General features: G+C 27.2%; 1 protein-coding gene across 1 annotated transcript; it reads left to right on the top strand.

Annotated features, from left to right (window-relative positions):
• Nucleotides 1-3,429: 3,429 nt before the first annotated feature.
• LOC148232427 (protein rolling stone-like) lies at nucleotides 3,430-24,484 on the top strand. The gene is made up of 6 exons (XM_088192198.1): nucleotides 3,430-3,525; nucleotides 18,628-18,727; nucleotides 18,867-19,107; nucleotides 19,175-19,288; nucleotides 20,447-20,627; nucleotides 23,528-24,484. Exons 1-6 carry the CDS (start codon nucleotides 3,464-3,466, stop codon nucleotides 23,748-23,750), a joined length of 921 nt encoding a protein of 306 aa, XP_088048324.1. The 5' UTR covers nucleotides 3,430-3,463; the 3' UTR covers nucleotides 23,751-24,484.

The following is a 24,484-nucleotide window of genomic DNA, read 5'->3' as shown; positions in this document are numbered from 1 at the left end:
TTTTTTCTATTCGGTCGTTTTTTTTTATCAGTGATTTGCGGTGAAACATTTTTTTGGATTCGCCGCAATTTTCCGTGCATCTTCCAAAACTAATTGCTTTAGCGTGCAAAAAATATGATAAATGTTCGAAATCAATTTTTAAACGTGTATGGACTGCGTTAATGATAAAACATTTGAGTCGTTTGTCAGCAAGATCGCGCGATTAAACAGTTATTATTTTTGCTCTGCTGATTTCTGAGAGAGTAGCAGTACATTTTCGTTGTACCATGTGCTCTGTCTGTGACAATACAATTTTTTTAGTCTCGAACCATAATTCAAATTTGACTCACAACACGAACGATCGTATAATTTCCCCTTGCCAAAAATACGCAAAAAATCGATAAGGGCTAAAACGAGCACGTGCAAAATTTTACCTATATAGATGTTAAAAAACCTTCATATTTCACGAATCAAGCGAATAACTCATACTGTAAAATAACTGTATTATGCACAGATTGATATTATTTATTATTAAATTCTAACACAATTACATAGCAGATTCTATGTAAAATCATAACTCGCTTACAACGCCGTTAAAAACGCATTAATTTAATACGATATTACAACAACAGTTATAAAATCACTGAGTTGAACTCTAAAATTTTAACACCGCATATGGCGGAGCCATGAAATTCAAGACTGCTGTTGGGAGTTTCTGATATTTCGCGAACGACGTTGTTGGTCAGGGGTATTAAAGCCTCGTGCTTTTTATACCTTGCTTCGATCCTGTATTCACTTTCATTTTAACAACATTAATAAATTTAAATATTGGTAGATACTATCATTTTTATAAAATTTAATTTAATTGGAATTGAAATCTTATAAGAAGCGTTGAAACACCTATATCTGTCCCTGTTGATCAATATATTATTATTATTATTACCTTCAAACCGGATCGCAAAAAAACATTACATAAAAACCTGTCTACAGTGATTTTTTTTAAGAGACTCTGCCGTAATAATTTTATGACAGTCAACTGGTCGAAACTGTTTTTAATTGACAATGAAGAGTTCGAATTATTGAGAACTACTACACATATTCAGAAACGTTTATTTGGTCAGTAATATCATAACCAATGAAAATGCGGCGGAAAGTGCATATTATTAGTAAAAATTAACTGAATGTTTTTCTTTGTATTTATTAACATATTATTATAATCTCAATTTTTTTTAAATACTTAATGTATAAAAACATTAACATAATTAATAAATATATACAATAAAGTAAAAAATTATTGTACTTAATACTATTAACAAGGTCAGACAACTAATGTATGACGTCATCAAAAAGAGGGTATTGTAATAAAAAAATAGATTTTTTATCTTATAAAATTGAAATTCACAAGTATTTAAATAATATTATATATACAAAAAAATGTTAAAAAAAATTGATGTTGTGATACAACATAAATGCATCATATCAGACGTTAGCCCAATATAGTAAATATTTATAAGCAATAGCTACTAAGTAAGCTGTGAGACACCAGACTCAGTGACATATTTTATTAAATATAAACAATTATTAGACAGCTAAGCTTGAATTTATTTTAATTATTCAATACGTTATACATCCGTGAGATTCGGAAAATCTAGGAATAACTAATCAGTAATGATCTATGAGAATTATAAATATAAAATAATCCAGACTTATGGGACTCGAAATCAAGTCTTTCATGTAGGGAAATTCTGCTTAATATGACATACTTTTTTTTTTAAATAAAAATCACATTTTTAGAAATTATTTTAAATACAATAAAGTTTGATAAAAAATATACCTTCATTTATTTTTACAATGCAATTATATTAATTATAAAAAAAAATACATTTTAGATGTTCTTAACCCTCAACAGAAGGTCTCGTAGGTGACTAGGTGAATAGGTATCCTTTTCATTTTCATCTTCATAATGTATTCAATATTTAAACTCACGTATTATATAACAATAAAAGGAAAAAATATTAATAAAAATTTATTAATTTAATACAATATAAAAAACACATTATAATGTTTTTTTACATCATAATATTTAACATTCATATACTATTTTTTATTATAGAAGCTTTCAAATCAATAACTCAATATTTTAACACAATAATATTAAAGCAAGAAATGGAGAAAAAATGTGTCATTTTATGATACGTCATGACGTCACACTTTAAACATTTCAAACAAATATCGAACCTTTACTAGTGCAAAAGTATCATATGATACACAGTATCTAAAAAAAATATAAAATCCACTTAACACACATCAATAAATTTCATTTCCGTTTTAGCGTGTCTTCCGCAACTAGTTTCGACGCAACGATTGTGGATAGTCGCAAGAGCTTATTTATTATGAATTAATAATAAAATAAAAATGCTTAATTTAAACCGTTTTAATTTATTTTTGATTTTAATATCATTATAATATTTTCACGAGCTTAAAATAGATTAAAAGTGTATTTTAAAACTATTGTGTGTATACAAAAAGCTGATTTTATTAATAATTAATATCATCCTACTGCATAATAACCACAAAATCACATGCGAATCTGTTATACACGATTTCTCTCTTCCTCACCCACTATAATTCTAAATCTCTGCTATTGTTGTACTTAAATGCAAATTCAGAATATTTTTTATATGTTAATGATCTAAAAGTGTTTCATAGAACTCGCACAAATGCGGATTCGTTGTTTTTACAAAAATATCTTTGGATGTGATCGACTGACAACCAGCAACCTTTAAGTATCGCCAAGTGTCATATTATTACATTTTATAACTCCCTTTATTACTTAATGTTCAAGCAAAAAATCCTTCAAATATTAAGAAATGAATCAAAATTAGTGAAAATTCTCGGTTTTGCCATGCGGAGCGCGTGTTACTTTAACAATTTATTGGTTAATTTAATTGGAGCATTAAAGCACAATATAAAATTACATAACACAAAAAACTAGTATTAAAAATATTTGGAGAATACTACCAACTACTCTATATACTTTAGTATAAATATAAAAACATATAATTTATTTTTAATAAATAATTAGATGCGTAAAGCAGTCCATCTATTTTCGTTTTTAAATGCAAATTTCTAAACAGCGCAGACAACAAGACGAATCTGTTATGCTTATCTAAATACAGCGAGGTCATAACACCTCACACAATACCGCTTAATTCTTTATATTTTTCAATAAAAAAACATAGAGAATTGAACACCCCTGAGCTGACACAACCAAAAAAACAGAGAGGAGAATTTTGCCGCACAGGTATGCAGCTGTCTGGGATACACTCCGAAGCCCATTTAAAAACGTATGACGTGGTATTGTATAACTATTTGCTGAAATTCGCAACTGCAGAAAATTACACATAATGTTTCGATGCGAATCCACCACTTCCTTTAGCCGACAAATTAGTTTCAGAGGTGGTAGGGAGCACTGAATACGCCAATGCCCGGTCAGTTATCAATCGACCGCCGGCGGTTTACAAGCTCGGGATTACTGGTCTACTAGTATGTACCTAAAATATTATAAATATATTTTTATTCAGTGCAATTAAATAACACAATCATACGTATGGTTTATATAACTTCATCAGCATCTTTTATCGTTAATCTTATATGAAGAAATATTATATATAAATTTAGAAAAGATCGTTAAATTACAATATGTGAACACAGTAATATAAATTATTATTTTAAGTGCAGTTCTGTAAAACCTCAAAGAGTCAATTGATTAACCACAATATTGTGGTGGTAATAAGCTTATTTTCTTATTAATAAAATAATCAATTACTATAAATAGTGAATCGATTATGTTATATATTTCAATCACTTATGAAAAATAAATTTATTGACACACGTTCTGTATAATTTCATCGTTTTACAACAGGCATGTGCCAGTGAAAAAATATACTTTTATAAAACAATACTAATACTTCGTATTCATGAAGTTGAGAATATAATGTACTCATGAGTTTGTGTTAAGTCTATGTACGTATAATGGAGTAGGGTAGATTGCGCATATTGATTTTCTTTGAATAAAACAGTAGTGAATAGAAAGACAAGACAAGAGAATTACCTTTTAATTACAATTTCCTGTTATTATTTATTGAAACCATGACAACGTGTATAAACGATACCACAAAAACTACTTAATGTTGCAATATAGATTGTCTTGATCTTAATAAGATTTTTTCAAATATTAAAAAATCGTTATATCGGTTGATTATGATTATGTGTGTTTGATTATGCAAAGCATATTTTAATCATAAGTTCTTAATTTTTTTAGGGATACTGATTGCTCATATGTACTATCTTTGACTATATAATTATTATAAAATAATAAAACTTAATATCTGACTATTGATTGAATTTAAAAAAAAACTATAACTGAATCATTTTATAATATATTTTATTAATGGTATAATAACATATGTTCATATGTATATTATCAAAAATAGCTTAAGATTTTTTATAAAGGGCATGTATGACACAGCCTCAAATGTTTTTATCGTTATGTTTTTTCACATTCATCATTAAATTTTTGCGTGTTTATATAAATAAATACTTAATAATTCCACAAATTTAGGATACAATACAACATTTATTTTTCTCCCTGAAGTCATTAAAAACAAGCATTGCTATTTTTTAAATGCTGCTTACTGATTGTTATTTGTATAAAAAAAATCATAAAAGTGATTTATATATATACACTTTTAATGAATTATTTTTTTATTAATCTTCAATTGCAATGTGAAGAAAAAGTCCAATGTGTTACAACTAAGTAAACACAATCAATAACTATCAGTTAGAAACAGTAGCGGCTAGTGGTTAAATATAATAGTTGAGGGTGCTGAAATTATATTTGTATATATATTATAATATAAATTTAATTCCAGTAGTGCAAAATAAAATAAAAATACGGCAGCATCAGCATATGTATGTATATAAAATATTTTTTTGTATAATTCCCATAATGAATCACTGGAAATACATGTCATATAAGTCACATTTAAAATTAAAAAGTATGAACTTAAACATCAGACTAAACTCAATCTATAAATCAGTGACATTTATTTTATTAATTATAAACAATTTTGGAAATCTATACAAAACAATTTTTAATATTTTCTAACCAAAAATTCAGAAAAAGAAAAAATAAAAATGAAATGCAATAAACATACTCCCAGATATTGCTAACATCTCTTGCTGTTTTTATGATGGTAAGTCAGGCTTTACTTTCGGATACTTGAGTGGAAGTCTAGTTTGTGTCACCACCGGGGCTTCGCCCTTAAACAGTCGCGTTTTCCAAAAAAATACTTCTAATGCATTTTTTATAGGATTCTAACCCTAAGACATTCGGGTATTAATCACCCATTTATTATACTCTATCGCTTATGTTAACTATACATGGTTTTACATTTTCCGGCTATAAAATATGTACATGTACATAATACATAAGTCTAGTTATAGTGTGATTCACTTGATGTTTATTTTAATACATTATTTGTTTAGAAATCACAGTTAGTAGGTTATATTTAAAGCGTTTCATTGATCCGCTTTCGCCGTATAAGCCTGTCATACACTTTTCAACTTTTACATTGTTTTACCGGATGCTTTTTTAAGAATGTGTATATTTGAGAATTCCGATTCATTTGACCGATTTTTTTTTATTTTTGCTGCTAATAATACTAAATATTAATATAAACAATTAATTTTTCACGATAATCTTTGATAAATTTATAAGAGCGTTTTTTAAATATGACTAGTTTAATTTACAGAACAAATACTTTATTGTCATACTTTAACTAAGATGACCAGACGTCCTCTTCAAACAAAAATTGCGAGATGGTTTTGAACATGAATGACCGTTGAGACCTGTTTTTAGGTTCCATAGCAATTTGTCTTAATTTATCTTCCTCGAACGATAACCTTTTTATTTTTAGTGTCCTCTTATAATATTTTAAAAATCTAGTTACTTTACTTTAACGGCAGTGTAACATATTTTTTTTATTTAATAAGCCTCTGAAGTTCTACAATATTATAGAAGCAAGTTTTTATTTCGTTAAGCTTATATAATTCTATAATTTCTGATTCATTTGAAGCTTTTATTCACTAGAATAAAGGATTTAAACAGTGTTTCGCTGGTCCTTCGAAGCTCCCGTAAAATGTCATTACTACAAAGGCCAAGGTCGCACTTGAACAATATGAAACTATTTCTCAAGGATATATAGTACATATATTAATATATAGCAATATAAATACTATTCACTGTTCAGATAACACAGAAAAGCCTTGCATTTTTTTACCTACATATATTCAAATTTGAGAAAACAGATTCTTTTGACAAATCAATGCATTGTTTCCAGATATTAATCCTGTGATCAATGTGATCCTGTGATCTTTGTTTTTGCCTGATACAAATATGGTTTAATTGTAATACTGTGTAATATGATATAATATATTGGACTGCTTGAGAAAAAAATTGATTCTGAAGGTATTAATATATGTTGTTTACCTAAACTTTTCTAATTATGTTTGTTTAATTTAATCTCTGTAATTTCAATTGTTTTTTACCATATTATTAAATCAAAACAGCGTGTTTTGTACTCTATTCTTTCGCAATTGCCACTGACTAAAATATTTGAGCACAGATTCCTGCCTTTGTTCAAGTAAGGTCCAAGATTTTAACGCAAGTGCTTTGAAGTGGTAATGGACGTCCGCTAGATATACAATATCGTTTGTTTATGCTGACCAGAAAAAACTTAGTTTTTAGTCTAAGTTAGTTAATGCAATTTATGTTCAAGAAACACTCTGACACAATATAATTTTAAAAGCTTCATTGTGAGTTTACAAAATAAACTTGTAGTTATATAATATAATATGATGATATTATATATATAAAAAATTGAGGTTGACATTGTATATATGTTATAATATTTTTTATACACAGTTTTGACGAAATGTAACCTAACTTTACAATTATTATAGAAGTTTACAATTTATATGCACATTATAAATTTAATTATAATAATACAGTGCAAATTTGCTAAATGAAAAAATGAATAATAAGTTCTTTATTTTTTTCTCATTTTAAAACAAAAATAGGGAAAATTAAAAAAAAACAGCAACAAATTGAATATGATTTATTAATATGGTAAAAAACAATTAAAATTACAGATATAACCTTAAACATAATTAGAAATAATTTTATATATATACATATATTTTTAATAACTTCACAACCTATTTTTTCCAAGAGTCAGTACACTAAAACAAATACACGTAGAATTTACATTGATTTAAAAAATTATATAAAATAAAAATAATAACAAGCATATTTAAAAAAAAAAAAAAAAAATCCCTGTGTACTTACACATTTTGGTACCGTTCCGTAGGGCGACCGACTAATCACAATGCATAAATTTAAGAACACGTAATGATCACGCTATTTTGTGCTCTGTTAAAATAAATATATGTATAGTATATCTATGTATTATTACATGCACATAACGCAATGTGCCAGTGGTTCTTAAAGTGTTTGCCACGGCGCCCTTGGATTCAAACAATTCATTTTAAATTTTCAGGTGTTTAGCCTCTGTTTATTTATTTTATATATATAGTTAAAATCAATACTACAGCTTCGGTAAGCACAATGAATTAAAATTAAAGTAAATGTTACATATTGTATTACTATTGTGAAACTGTTTATAAGTGTATATATTTATCAGCCCTTTGTGTATTGTGTTCGTATTACATCCAATTTTCCTATTGATGATTCTATAGCAGACATTAATAAATCAAGCAGCCCCGTTTATTTGCAAATTGCTGATTTCCAGTTCATATTACCACTCTTGATTTCTTCGTGTCAGTTTCAAAAATTCTAAACAACTTCCAAACATAATTTATTCACATTCATGTGACACGTTCGAAAGAAAACATATTTAAATAGTTACAATTTTTCAATGAGTAGCTCATTTTTCATAAATAATACATTTTACTTTCTAATTTATGTTGTTTATATTTTTTATTTAAAACACATTTAATTGATTTTCGCTATCTGATATTTGTTCTACTCTTTCACCTCTCGCACTGAATCTGTCGAATATTTTGGCGAAACCAATTAGTTATCATGTACTGCTTATATTTATAAGGTCAATTGATCTTCGTCTAACTTAACTGTCGAATTAGATTTATTTCTACTTTGCACTGTACATACTACTACATATACACATATTATTTTATCATTTCTATGACCTATTTTTAGAAAAAATTGTAAAAAATGCATATGCAGATACTTATAAAACAATTTATAATTTTTTTTTGTAATATTCAATATCAATGAAGTGAATCAAAAGTGCAAAGGTTAAATATTTACGTTAAGTATCTAATAAGAATATTCTCCATTCAACTTGACTTGTCATAAATTTTGTATACCTTTATTATTGTAACAATATTCATACACGTGTAATGATCCATCAATTAATTCATTAATAATTGCTAAAATAAACACATAAATTAAACTTCGCTAACATTAATTTACATATAAGTTGTGAAAATAATAATACATTACCAAATTTTCATTTCAGAATATTTTATAAAAATTAATGAAACATATTTTTTTGTTATAAAATATGTTTTTACCAAAATATCATAAATGATATATTGTTTAACAATAATATGATCTTTTTACTAATAAATAATAATATAATATCAAATAACGTTTTTTGAAAACAGTGAGATAAAAAACGATGTAGAAACAGTAAGTGAAAAACTTATTAACTGAACTTTTACTTCGATAAAAAACATTCTTGCCATTAAAATATTAAGAAATGAAGAAGATGGATAATAAATTATTTAACCTAAAATGTGTTAAGAACATTTATGACTTTATCTTGTATTTTAATTATAAAAAAATCATTAGGGATATTCAATGAAAAATAGTATTTTAAATAAAAGATCTTATCTCAAATAGCATAATTATAATAATAATTGTTATATACTTAATTTCTTTAGAAATATATTAATTTTTTTTGTTTTTTTTTTTGTTTAATAAAATTGGAGTATTAATTATATTTTATTATAATGACCCGCAGAGTGTTTAAATAATATTTTTAAGAAATTAAAACATAAATAAAATACTCTTTGTACGATATATTAATAATATTTTGTTGTCGAACGACGACGATAAATGGTATAAATTACTGTTTTAAAATGTTAATCCATTATTTAAGTTTTATAATAAATATTCAAGATTCATTAGTGGGTAATATAATTTTAAAAATAGATATATGTATGCGATTTATATATTTAATACAATAAATTAAAATATATGTATTTTATTTATACGAAAATAACAAAGATCTTAGCCTAATTAAAAAGCTCATTTTATCCCTTTTCGGATCAGAAAGGGTTAAATCAAGAGAATCAACTCACCCATCTTTGAATGATGACCCACATTATCGACCAATCAATTGAGCTAATCTAATAACTATGCCAGTTGTCGTCCATAAATTACAACGTTAAGAACGCTACTTTGTTAAGATCAATTTAAACAATCACCTTCCCATATTTTCTCCAAAAGTCCACCTGTCTAAATACGAAGTATGACCCACTTATGTACTACACTACTACATTTCACTGCCAATCTAAGAACCTCACTACTACGGCATACTATTGATCGTACAATTAAAATTGTATGAGGTCAGGCTCAAGCGTTTCCCATTCTCGCATTTTAAAATCGATGGGTTCTTAATAGCACTGATGTGCGAGAGAAAAACTTTCATCTTGTAGCAGAATCACACAAATCGATTTTCCAGATATGATGATAATGATGATGATGGTTTACGGTAGTAAAAACAGTAAAATATGTATATCATCGTTAATTGTTGGCAATAAAGCGATCGGTGTTAGTAATTGATTTGATGAATGATGCGAAGCAAACTATGCGAAAAACTGTGCCTCCGGTGGTGAAAGCTTGTAATTAAAGCGAATTATAATTAATAATAAAAGCTTCGTTTAATAGTTAAATGATCCGTTAAAGTGTATGATTTGTTAGCATTATCATGTTTTAAAAAAAAGTATTATCATCATTTTTTGTATGATTAATAAATTAATATAAGAAGCATCTAGTCACGAGTAGAACGCTCTGAAGTTAATTGCGAATGAAATAATACATATATTATTTTGTATTTTCTATATTCATAAATATCTATATATTTTTAAAAGCAATAATTACATTTTATATTGTTAATAATAAATAACATACTGTCTAATTTTAATAAATACAACAGTATTATTCTTTCAATAAATATTTATTATTAATTATATTTTTCTTGTTTTTCAAAATTTATTAATTTAATATTTATTGCTATAAAAAACATTCATTAGCGCATATTCTCATTGTAATATAATTTTTGGCTTAGGTTAAATTTTTTTTAATGCCATAAGAATCTTGTAAAAATAATTCATTAGTACGAAGCACTTGAAGATACTTGTTTTAAAAAAATTAAATAAAAAAACAAATCTACATAATGCAAAAATAATATTAAAAAATGACCTCTGATATTAATTTTTTCAAATTTTTTAATATGCTTTTTTAAAAATATGTATTTAGAATATGGATATTTTGATTGTTTTTTTATATATAAATAATAAAAGTAAAAAGGAAGTAACAGCAATACTTATTAAAAAATAGATGTACATATGTAATATTATTATTGCTAAAAATATAATAAATTGGTAGAAAATAGTATTAATAAAATTTTAAACCTTATAAATATATAATTGAACTGAACTACCAATTTAATTTTTAATTTTAATAATATCGTTATAGTGAATTTTATAATATGTAAACATTTACATGAATTTTACTTTTTTATATTAAATCTAATGAAAAATAATTAAGTTTAGAATACAAAATTTAAATTAATTTTACTTTTTTTTTATTTTGACAATGGCTAAACATTAACTAGTGTCACATGACCAAGAATATTTTTGTGTTAAATATAACTATAAAATTATTCATTTAAAATAATTGAAAAAAATTATAAGTGTAAAATTTCAAAAATTTAAAAATAAATATTGACAAAATTATTTATTTATTTTTTTTAAATTTTAAAAACAACTAAATAAATTTCATTTTTTTTTACTGATTTTTTTGAATATTTTTTTTTTCTATTTAACAATTTTTAACTATTTTTTTACTTATATTATGTTTATGTATTATTGATTAATATATCATTATCATTCTACTAGCTATATTATTTATACTATATTAAGTGAAGTTTAAAATAAAAGTATGATAAGTTTATTATTGACATATATTTCAAAATAAATATTACGTTAGATCTATCAAGTTAAATAAAAAAAAAATACTGTGACGTTAAGCTCACAAATAGCCGTTTTGAAATTTTAGTATTTCTAAAAAAAACTTTTTAAGCCGGTTTTCGATTTTTTTGCAAAAAATAAGTACAATTAAAACAGTTTAAAATATTATAATTAAAATAAACACTATTTTTCATTATTTTTGGAATTAAATGTAAATCTGTACAATACATAAATGATTGATTTTTCACTAAAATATGTTTGGTTTTTTAGAAATATGATTTCTAAAAAACCAAAAAATAAAATTACCGATTACTTGAATCTTGTTTTTATTCTATATACAAAATTACTTGAAATGAAATATTTTCTCATTGCCTAATAAATTATTTAAAATATATCAAATAATATATCTAAATTCTTACTTATCAAATGGGTTACCATTTAACTTGTCTTATTTATTTAATTAGTACTTATGACGATTACTTACCAACTATCAAATTTTATAAATTTAAGGAAAATGATTTTATAAACCGTCAAACCCTTTGATTGCCAAAATCTGATTTATTGGCTATTCCATTTATTGCCTGATCCGGCGTAATTATCGAAAAAAAATCGGATACATTTATTGGCCGTAAAGTATTTGCTTCAATAAAAAAGAACATTGTTTCTGAACATATTATTTTTCTAAGTGATACACCTACAGAAGAATCTGCAATCAATGTATGTATGTATGTGTATGCATGAGAATGAAACTAACTCTACTTATCTTGACAAACCCAAAAAATGAATTATGCAAAATATCAAACAGTTGTTTCCATGGTAACAAAAAATGACCAAATGTGTATAATCATATAGATTATTATTTATTATTTTTTATTACATGTTCGATATTGATTATTGCCTTCAAAAGTAAGCAACGAGAAACCGACACACTAAATCAATTCTAACCTAGTTCGTCTCACCAAATCACTTTCGCCACTTTGAAACGCGATGCCGGCAAGGACTCCCACGCGGTTACCACGTAAATTGATGTCGTATTTAACCATGATCCTGTCAATTGGTGTCACTGATCGTCTCTACCAGTTAATGTCCGATCAATGATTAGTGAATAAATGATTAATGGCCGCCGAATTGGTCGTTGAACACCAAACCGAAACTAGAACAAGCGAAAAGCCTCTGATTGAATCATGCGTGCATTCTATGAGCACACGTTAATTATGATGGAAGGTATCGTTAAAGAAAAGGTAAACCTTTAAAAAGTAAATGACTGAAAATTAACATGAAGTGGCAAAAACATTTTTTATAAACGGATGCGCTCAAAAGTGGGACTGCGACTTAGAAATGAAACATGTTTTATACGTATTTTTTATCTCATTGACTTATTCATCCATTAGGATTTTTATAGATCAATATAATAAACCAGTTTAGATACAATGTAGAATGAGCTATACTATCAAAATGTCCAATCACCTATAAAAAATTAGATATGAAATTACTTTTTTCAATACCTACACTAATTTAAAAAGTACTTTCAAGTTGCTTGTAAGTGACTTTCAATATTTTTTTGTATAAAGGTTATAAATTTTTATATACTAATAATTTAAATTAAGTTTATTTTTTATATTAATATTTAATTTTATAATTACATAATATTATATAACACTTTATTTATACTTAAAGATCACTTTAAACTATTAAATTATTTTTTTACTTTTTGCACTCTTATCTATTAAATATTTTATATTATATTAAATCACTGCCTTTACTGCGCGTACGGTGTGATACATTCCCTTTCACTCGCTCGCGTGTTACGTGACGAGAGTGAGTGAGAGATAAGGGCGTGCGTTACATGCGTTCCGTACGCCCTTATCTCTCACTCATTATTTGTATTTATAGTTTCTCGTTGACATCTGCGTCATTTTTGTAGAACAAGTGACAGGGTATGATAAAGATTTGATTGGACGTCGTTAAAGATGTGCCTATTAAATGATGCAAATATATATATATGAATAACCTTTGAAGCAAAGCGCTAATTCAATTTATAAACGTGGACGATTAAACTATGCAAGTTTAATTGGAAAGCCGTGAGAATTGTCTTGGGAGTGCAATGTCACACACTCTCAGAATTTAAAGGTCATCGAGATCACAGTGGCAAGTCATTAAATCATTTATGATAAGATGACTTGCAATTTTGACAAAGGACAAACATTGCATTGATAGTAACTGAATCAAGCTTTTTCATATGAGATTCTCATTGAGAATTAGAAGTTCTACTTTTCATGGAACTAGATTTTCGAAAAAAATGATGATGTTTCACAAACACTTATACTAAAATATAATATAAGTTTGCACTTCTTATGTATTTAATAATAGGCGAATAATAAAATATATTACAATATATTTAATGTATTAAGAAAGGAAAAAATAGTGTCAGTATTTATGTATTAAATGGATATTTAATACACAAAAAATTATAATTTACGATGATCATTGAAAAAAAATGATTAATGATATATTAAGTTCTTGCGAGTATAGCTAAAGAAATAATTTATGGAGGTGTTAATTTAAATATTATAATATTATTCCCAGAAATAATGAAAATTCTTCGTCCATTTAATACTCAAGACCTAAATTATATTATTATTTATTTTTTATTTTTTCTATTTATGTTATAATTTATATTTATGTGTTTTTTATATGTTTTATGCTACATTATAAAATTGGCTTTTAGCTAAATAATTTATTCGAATAAATACATAAATAATAAAATTTAGTGAGAAATCCATTTTTTAAGAACTGCTTCATTAGGCTATCCAAAACGTCAATAGCCATCTGAAATTGAGCTGAGGTTATTTTTTTACTTAATACGACTTATAGAAGTATTGTCGTACCGTCTTTCGTCGTCGTTCGTCAACAATATTAAAACAAATTGTCATTTAATTGTACTCTACTTATTTCTATATGCCTCCATAATTAAAAATGTATTTATATTTTTAAATTATAAATGATATTTTCTTCAAATATTTTTTTGAAAATCCTTTAAGCTAAAAAAATTTAAATGTTGGTTCCTGATTTTTAAATCATGTTTGAAAATATATTTTTGGTTTCTTTCTCAAAGCATATTAAACTTTCGATTGATTATATTATAATACAATAATACATACTTAAATAAACAAATTTAATGTTTCTGGGTTATGACTAAAACTTTCGATTGCTAAAACTTAAATAATCATTAATTAATTTTTCTAGGTTAAACACATATTTTACATTTTTTTTGGATAACATTATATTCATCCGTATAATTTACTGTTTAAGCATGTGGCTTAATGTAAAACATTTTTATAATAGAATATATTACATTAATAACACGTCTTTGATTTGTTGTCCGTACATATTAATCATATAGACAACAATTTATATATTTATTATTATTACCAATAAGTATTATGCTTCCCATAAATAAAAATAATACTTTCAATTTTGACTTCCAATGATCTCAATATTTTTTTAACAATGTTTTCCATATGCAAATCAAACGCCGAAAGTAACACATTATAAATCGATCTTCGAAATTGATTTAAATAGCTAATTTTTTTATTTATCTCCAATGGGAGTTAATTATTATTACTGTATATATTTTTTATAAGTATTCTTTATAAGTTTGTTTTAGGTTACACTACTTTCTTGTTAATTTAGCAAAACAAACAAGGTCAAAAAATAAAAAAATGTTCGCAGTCCGGTCATTTTTTATATGCAGTATTTTTACTGAAATCGAAACTACCAATTAAAAAATGTATAACATCAGAAACGTGACCTCCTCAATTTATTTTTTATTGGCGTATATTTTAAATGCTTTCTTTAATATAATTATAAGATAAAATTTCTCTATAAATTCCAATACTTATGACTATTTATATTTACAATTGGAAAACAAATTTTTAATATAATATATAGATAAACAAAAATAATCTGATGAAGTAAAAGTTTTTTATTTAACATTATAATATGTAAGTATTCCATTATAAAAAACATCATTAATATACAATATTTTTATTTAATCAAATATATATATATATATATAGATGTAAATTTTGATTAGCTCTATAAATAAAATGATCCAATTTCATGCAATTAATGGGTTTTTTTCATAAAATAAAAAAATCATCAACATCATCGCCATTGCAATTTTTTTTGCTAATTCAGTCAACGCTGGATGCAAGCGATAGTTTTTCTGTCTTGACCAGTCGTTGAAAAATAAAAATTACATAAATTTTGTTTAAATTGAGGCGCTTGTTAGCTTTTTTCTGCCCAAATGCGAATAATAATAATAAAAACAGAATATCGCGTTTCCGCAAACATAATAATATAAACGCAAACAGTTTTGACGACTTGTATATATTTTACGCTGATGAACAAACGAGGTTAGAAAAGTAGTGCATAGTTTGTGATCTACTAATTTTTAATAAAAAAATCTTAGAGATTTTCTAAAAAATATATGTATCTGAATAAAATTTTAATATGTTTTATAAAATGATATTTATTAACTGTTTTATAATAGACATTGAATGTTTTCGACATAAAGTACGGTTTTGTGAAGCTCAAATCGCGTAGATTCTTCCTTCGATTTTCTTACATTTGTCAAATATATTTACAATAATTCTTCACAAATCCATAATCACGGTCGGTAGCGCGGTTTTCGTCCACGTCGCTCCACGGTAACTAACCTCTTATACCTCTCAAGTCCTTCGATTCTAAAATTTAGATCGATGTAGTCTATACCGGCTTTCAACAAGCATTTGACATAGTTTGGCATGAACTTTTTCTTCTGAAGACTTCTTCAACTTTAGTTTGTCTGTTGTCAGTATATGAGTTATAGTACTCGATGCTCCAACGAGTATTACGTTCATTCTGGAGTACCACAGAGATCCAATTTGCGTCCTCTGCTCTCTCAATGACATATACATGCGGCAATTGAGAACTATTTATTATATGCTGATGACCTGAAACTGTATCACATTCTTACATTCTCCAGATATCTTTGTCCAGCGGAAGTGTTTCAACCGGAAATACTTTCATCAATATATAACTACAAATACACATAATTTCAACGCTCAGTTACACAGTAACCATTTGATGTATCATAATATCATCTTCACAAGGCTATACATTTTATGATTATAAACGTAAATTGTGCATACAATATATATTTTTTTCATAAAGTGGCTATTTTGCAAAATAATAGTAGTTATACAAAAAATCCATTAAACATAAAAACATATACAAAACATCGTACATAATATAACCTTTATAGAGTTCAAAGCGATCATCAAGTTCACGATTTTTCATTAGACTTTAATTTTTATGACTAAATAAATTTGATAATAAACAATAATATTTTTTTATAAATATGTTTCTTTCATCTTAATAAATAGCGACTTGAAAAACACCGTCAGATTTTTAGTATCTACTTATAGAATAACAATGAAATGAACGAATGATTAACGCTGATCTGTGCACCTATCTACGGTATCTACGAATTGACCCTTACCTATCGTTCACACTGCAACGGTGACGGCACGATTGTATTACTTTTTACATAAATTCTTTAATTCTTGAGACTGAGAATTGTACGAAACACTATAAAACCAAATATTGGTTTTATAATGTTTCGTACAACCAAACAACCGATCAAGGTTGGAGCCCCGGCGACTGACCCGATAAGGACTGGCCTTTTTTTGCTGCGCGAATTCTACGATTCTTCTTAAGAACAACACTCCTATGACCGTGAGATCTAGAGGGGAATTTATGAGAATTTAATTTTGATTTTAAAGACTCGTCTCATTTATCAACATGTTTTTTCTACAAAAATAAATAGCAAAAAATATAATTTTCAAGTTCATACACTAATTTAAATCCACTGATTGAAAAAAATAAAATATAGTAATATTGAAATAAAAATTATACAGAATAAAATAACATATATTTTATCGTAAACAATTTATCTGACGAGCTTCACTCGTGTAGCTAGAATTAGCAAGCTCTAAAGTAAATGTCTATACAAACGAGCATGACTCTAAAAGCAATCAGCGCTCGAGATGGTCTCTTTCAAGTGCATTAAGAAGTTAAATGAGTCATCTCTTATCTCGCCGCACCATTTTTGTTTAGTTTGTATGACTTTATAGCCACCACCTATTGGGGGTATTAGTGCTTCTGTTAAGAATAGAAAAATAAATATGTAGCTAATTGTAATGAAAATCCATAGATGACTTTAAATCACATGTAGTACTTAATGAGTCTTGTACTGCCAGGATCATATAGCAATATTGCTGTTTCAGCATTCCTTTGCTCCCTGATTTGCTTGTCAGTTCTATAATATTGCGACGTCTGCACCACGCAATCACTTTATTCTGGAATTTCTGTATGGATTTAATATGGATTCAGTATGTATTTTTCTCGCACATTCGCATAGCTAAATACCATACGCCGATATATCATTTAGTTTATTAGTTTATTATATATTGAGTACAATTCCCCAAAACAGTAATTTAATTATTTTCGTTTAGTTTTCACATGCTCGCTCCGTAGCAACTTCAGACTTTACTTTATTAGCATAAGGTACGACTTCTTTCAATTTAATGTGCAACTTCTTGTTCAACTTGTTGATTTTGTCAATAGCGAATTGTAATTTTTTGAAAGATCCTTGATAGGATAACAATATCATTGTATATAACATATATAATAGAGGTCCTACCACACTACCTTGAATTACTTCAACTGATATCTTTCTATTATAAAAATCTTAAACAAGCAACTATATAGCTTAGATAAAAGTATTTTTCATTTTGAAGTTGAACACTATGTGCCACATCTTTTAAAGGCTTGAGCAACGACCGGAAATATTATTGAACTAAAGAACATATATGTTTTTCTTCAAGCAATTGATTAATAATAACACTTCCAATATGGTTAACTGCTGTTCCTCGAACAAAATTGATAAGACAGAATTATTGGTTTGAAGAACAAACACTTATGTAGTTAAGAACAAAAAAAAGGTTTTTCTTATGCTTAAGAACCACTGGCGTAACAATTCGCAACACCTTGAACATCAATTGGTGGAATCCCACGTTATTGATCTATTTTAAAAATGGGCTATGACTTACTGCACGCTATGCATCAACGAGCATCCGTTTAGGTGCCATTTAAAATTTTAAGCATATAACTTTATTGTCTACTTCCTTTTTTATAATTCATAATAAACATTAATACTAATTTAATTTTTATCCATAGCTTTTATGGCAATATGGTAAACAACTCCTGGAAGCCAAAATGTGCATCGTTTCCGTCATCGAGCGAACAGATTGTACCGCACGACTTTGAAAGACTTCAGGTAATAACTATACACATACTCTGTTACTACTACATATTGCAATAGGTTTTTATATATTGAAATTTTACAATTGAATAATAAATTATTTTCTGAGAATATTCAACTTTCACTACATCACTATTATTATTATTATTTTCAGTGGCAAAAAACCCCAAGGGTTAGTTTACTATATCTTATATACAAATGGTGTGTCGCCATCCAATTCGTGGTAATCTTAATCTGGAGCATATTTCACTCCGAGAGTTACAAGAAGACCAACATCACCTATTGGAAATGGTTCATTTACTTGACCAACTGGGGATACACACTATGCATGATCCAATCTTTACTATCTTTGTGGATAGTACAAACGGCGTGGATGAACAAAGCGTCACTCAAAGGTTTTTATTATCACATATTTTGTGATCGTTTCATTAGCACTATTAACATTAACACTATATGTTTCAGATGGAAGAACAGTTATTCCTAAACATTACAAAATATATTGGATACTACATACAACGGCGACGGACGTTGCTCTCACCGTAACATTCCTGTATTGGTGTACTGTACATGATCCAGGTAGATAATCTATATTATGCTAGACGCTAATCATTATATTTAAGATCTACTATACATTACTTGACTAATGAGTTTCATGGTTATGTGTTCACAGAGAAACTTTTTATTGGTAATAGGATATGTATTCAATAAATGTCCTAATCGATTACCTCAATTTACTATAGTTGTCATAAATTAGTTAAATAAATGTTCTAATACTATATTGAAGCAGTGTTGGTTCATAAATGCATGCATATTCACACCATTAGTATATTTTATAAAATGATAAACCGTCATATATATTTCTAAGTATGAATGATAAATTTTTAATAATAATATTACCAAAATGGGCAAGGATTGAGAAATATGTATTGTTTAACTTGGCTAGTCATAATTGATAGTGAATTAAATTACAAAAGGCTGAATCGTACAGTAAATGTAGAGCTAGGTAAAGGTAGATCAGTCTACAGAAAGACTAATTCATATCATTGAGCTCTATTTTGTCTCCTTTAGTAGATAAAAAAAGTGCCACATGAACTATTAGACTCTAATTTATATTAATGAATAGAATAAAATAGAAGCCATATCTGAACCACATTGTATTATACGAGATAGTCACTGAATCAATATGAATAATAATCATAAGACTAAATTTAATATAACTTTTTTTGTATTCGTATATTGAGTCCAACGGCGTTAGGGTTTAATATACACATGAATTTACAGGCGGATCTAATATATTTAAAATATAGTTATTATGGCTATGATTTATGTTCTGAATGCTTTGTGAAACATTACAGAATGTTATTGATTCTTTAATTAATAATAATGTACTTTTTCTTCTACAATTATTAATTTTAGCATTGCTTCAATATACAACATAATTTTATATATGTATATACAAATTCAGACCATAATCAAAATTTGACCTTTGTTGATGAACATTATTATAATCACACAACAAAAACCATCAAAATTACATACAGTAATGGTTGTTATTACTACTAATACTCAAAGCGCTTCAATAAAAACATATTTACAATCATAAACAATTGTAATGGTCAGTTATGTTGATGTTGATGTTCATTTAAAAAACAACTATTTTTATATAATATTATAACAAAGATTGATTTTTAGTGTATGATATGATATCTTAAACTTATATACAATATTTTGCAGAGATTCATCAGTTGGATGCCATTAACGTCTTTGTGCATGCTGGAAATTCCTTTTTTATGCTAATTGATTTGTGTTTAGTGAAACACACAACGACAATAACACAAGGGATTTATGGTATCATAACTGGACTAACATATTCGCTATTCTCGTTCATATATTACTCGTGCGGTGGAACTGATAGGTATGTTAAATCAATCAATTACATCATTAACGTTTAGTATAGATTACAAGTTTTAATAAGTCAGTGAGATATATAAATAAGCTAGTTAGTATATATAGAATAAATATTTTATTATATTGGTGCATCGGAGGAATCAGACATTTTTAGGATGGTTTGTGAAAGAATGTGTGTAATTTATTAAACTGCTTATTTGATTCCATTTTAAATTAGGCTGCTATCTCACTGGAAAGCCACAGCGGCGTAGCCAGCAGCATCTCCAGAGGCAATGTATATAATTGTACGGTGTGTATCTGACCTGATGACGGCTTGGCGACGTCACCAAGTCCAAGTCGTTCATACATTGTGTCTGGAGAGGCTGCTGTCTACTTCGCCGTGGCGTCCCAGTTAGATAGCGGCCTTATAATCAAGATACATTTTAATTTTGCCTATCATCGCAATCTTAAGACTGCAAAACGGGCTTCAAAAATTAGTAATACTTATGCTATGCAATGTAAAAATCGATGAAATAAATTTCTCAATTCAAAGTGATGCCAGTTGGATCACGTTTATTTTACTCAACTGACAAAGTAATGGACGAATAATAAGCTACCTCTTATCCGATTGAATTATTAATATCTAAGTGGATTATCACAGCACAATCTTGATTAGGCTGCTTAGGAATTTGATTCCATCAAATTGTACAATGAAATGCAGTTGCTTATAAACATATCTTATTTAAGCAACGATCATGACTAGCACATTTAAATGTGCTCAATTTCTAATTCGCCTTATCTTCGACATAACAATAAATTAATCACTGAATGTAAGATGTATGTATGGGGTTTTCATTAATAAACATTAGAAATCCGCAATCGACATTGTTTTGGATAAACAAAACATTACAAGTTAGAATTTCAGAACACCCAGAGTTGCACAAATTCGCAGACTTTTGAAACACTAAACACTTCAAATCCTTTTCTTCGTGAGCTTCGAGACACATCTAGAAAAAAGACTAATGGCTCTGTATCGAATAAATTTGAACTAGTTTTTGTAATTATCAGAAAACCAATATGAAACTTATACTTTCACAAAGGGATGAATGTGGAGCTAATACTGATGTTATTGGCTTTCGATTATCATTCTCTCCTATTCATATAACTACCCTCGAAGGACCATTATTCTACAAATCCACGTCATGAATCCATGAATCCACGTCAAAAGCAATAAAATCGTGCCGTTACAGTAGAAACGGCACGCATCTAGCGTTCATATTAAAACTTATTCCAGTTACAGTAAGTTAGGGTCGAATAAAGCATATATTAACCAAATTTTGCCAATAGGAGAGCGTAAAAAACAATTATCTCTTCTCAGAAGTTAAAAATCCACAGCAAAAGCAATAAAATCGTGCTGGTGCCGTCGCAGTGGGATCATTCGATAATGAACGTTCTGAACACTACGACGGCGCCAACACGATTTTATTACTTTTGAAGTGGATTATTCACTTTTGAGAAGTGATAATTGTTTTTGCGCCTTCCTATTGACCAAAATTCTATTTGAATACATTTTGACCAATACTCTCACATCAGAAGTCAGTATTAATATCAGTAAGGTAATAGTGTAATATCAAAGTGCAGACAAACTATATACTCTCCTATCACCACTACTCATCAAGCACAGTCCTACAGCGGCAGACTGTTTAGTTTTGAACGAGTCACCAAAATTTTTATTAGAAAGACATCTTTATCGCATATGTGGTTTTTATCACATTCCAATAATCTGTTTGGCGTTACATAGTCTACACACACTTACATGTAATTATTAATTTATTTTATAAATCTTCCATTGAAACCTGACAATACGTTACAACGGGGTAGATCCGTACTGACTCACTTACCAATGAGATATAATTAATACCTACAAGTAAGTATTAACCACCAGACTGAAAATCTGGGAGTGAGTGACATCTATATTATTAATTATAAATTATTATGTGTAATATAATTTATAATCAATAGATATCACTGCCGCTAGTGCCAGTTTTTAATGAAAGCGCATTTTTTATAAATAAAAATTCTAATGCCGCTACCGGGGCTCGAACCCGCAACCTCAGTTACTAGTCTGAGACATTACAGACTGCAATATTAAATTCTTACATGTGCTAACATATAAAAAAAGGCTTTGTCAATAGTCATATGTTAAAGATCATATAAAGTTGTCTGATTCCTCTAATGAACCATTTATTTGTAAGTAAATTAGGTTTAGAGTTGATTTCAGTGAAAGTTTGATAGGACGTTTGATAGTCAAGATATAATGATGTGATGTTTAATTAAGGACTATATGTAATCGTATAAGCATTTGAATCAACATCTTTTAAACATCTTGTTTATCTCAATCTCAATTTGTATGGGTTTAATGAATAATATATTTTTTAAATGTAACTAGATTCATATAAATGTAAAAAATATCTTTTATTTTTAAGATAACTTGTTTCCTTTTGTTAGTTATACAGATTTTAATATAGAAGCATTCAATAACTCTATTAAATTAAAAGACTTAGGATTAAATTCAGTCACTATATTATCTTAATCATATCTATCAACATTTTGATTATTAAATTGTAATGTTTAATATCAAACTCGCATATTAAATTTAGAAATTTCCCAGTATCACTTAAAAATAGATAGAATATACATAAATAATAATAGAGCTTTAAAATAAAATATATTTTTTACATTTATATGGATCTAGATATATTAAAAAATATATTTATCATTAAACGCAAAGAAATTGATCACACATAAGTTTTAAGAGTATTCTTTATACATGTATATGTATATGTATATATAGATAGTTTATTTGTTATACAGCTTATTTATCACTGTCTCTAGACTACATTTTTATAATTGATAACGTTATTACAGGAACGGCAAATCATATATATATGAAGTAATGGACTGGCGATACCCGAGCAAAGCTGTAATATTTTCAGCAATATCCGTCGGAGTCGTAACTGTAGCTCATGCCATATCCTGGACGATATCCTGGCTGAGGAGGTGGATAGCTCAATACAGAAGCATTGCCAGATCTCCACCAAATTCACCACTAGCTCTGCAAGAGAAGCCGATGATAACTGATATCATATAAAGAGTTTTATCGAAAGATATTACACTTAACATATCATTACACATAAGTTAGTGTATCGATAATGCTTACATTAAGAGAGCACTGTCTGTGTTATTTACATTGTAAGAAAGCCAATTGTGCCGGAAGCTATTTATTAAATTGCCGCTTTATATAAAATAAATATAATATAGTTTACAATGCGCATGGAACAAATTTAACGTATTCGGCTAGTCTTATATAAATATATATGAATTAAATATTGTAATTGTTACCATCATTAACATAGAATAAATTGATACCAAATATAGCAAAGTGCGGAACAAAAATTAATAAATAAAATGTTGTACAAAATGACAATAACGCGCTAATAATATTATATTATTTTATATTTATTTATTCCCCGATTTGCTCAAAAACGTGTTTGTACATAAAATGAAATGTATTATTGAAAAAAACTGGATTTTGATTGCATAACTTTTCAAGATAGATTATGTTCAATGACAAAACTGTATCTTTAGGTAGAACGTTCCTTCTTTATATTTATTTTATATTATATAAACTGTATTTATAAGTGATTTATTAGCTTATATTACTTTTTTATGTTATTTTATATGGTTAGAATTAGAAATTGTATTTATATTAAAGTTTCTCGTTTATTTTAAGGTAATTTTTTCAGGATAAATGAATTCATGAAAAATCTTTATTTAATTTAATTGTTTAATATTAAAAGTTAATAAAGCAAAATATACATTGAA

The sequence above is a fragment of the Plectrocnemia conspersa genome, unplaced genomic scaffold (assembly GCF_051122295.1).
Source record: "Plectrocnemia conspersa isolate PC_06_02 unplaced genomic scaffold, ASM5112229v1 ptg000009l, whole genome shotgun sequence".
NCBI classification, from domain to species: Eukaryota; Metazoa; Arthropoda; class Insecta; order Trichoptera; family Polycentropodidae; genus Plectrocnemia; species Plectrocnemia conspersa.
Note: the sequence above shows the minus strand (reverse complement) of the source record. Positions and strands in the feature narration are given on the sequence as shown.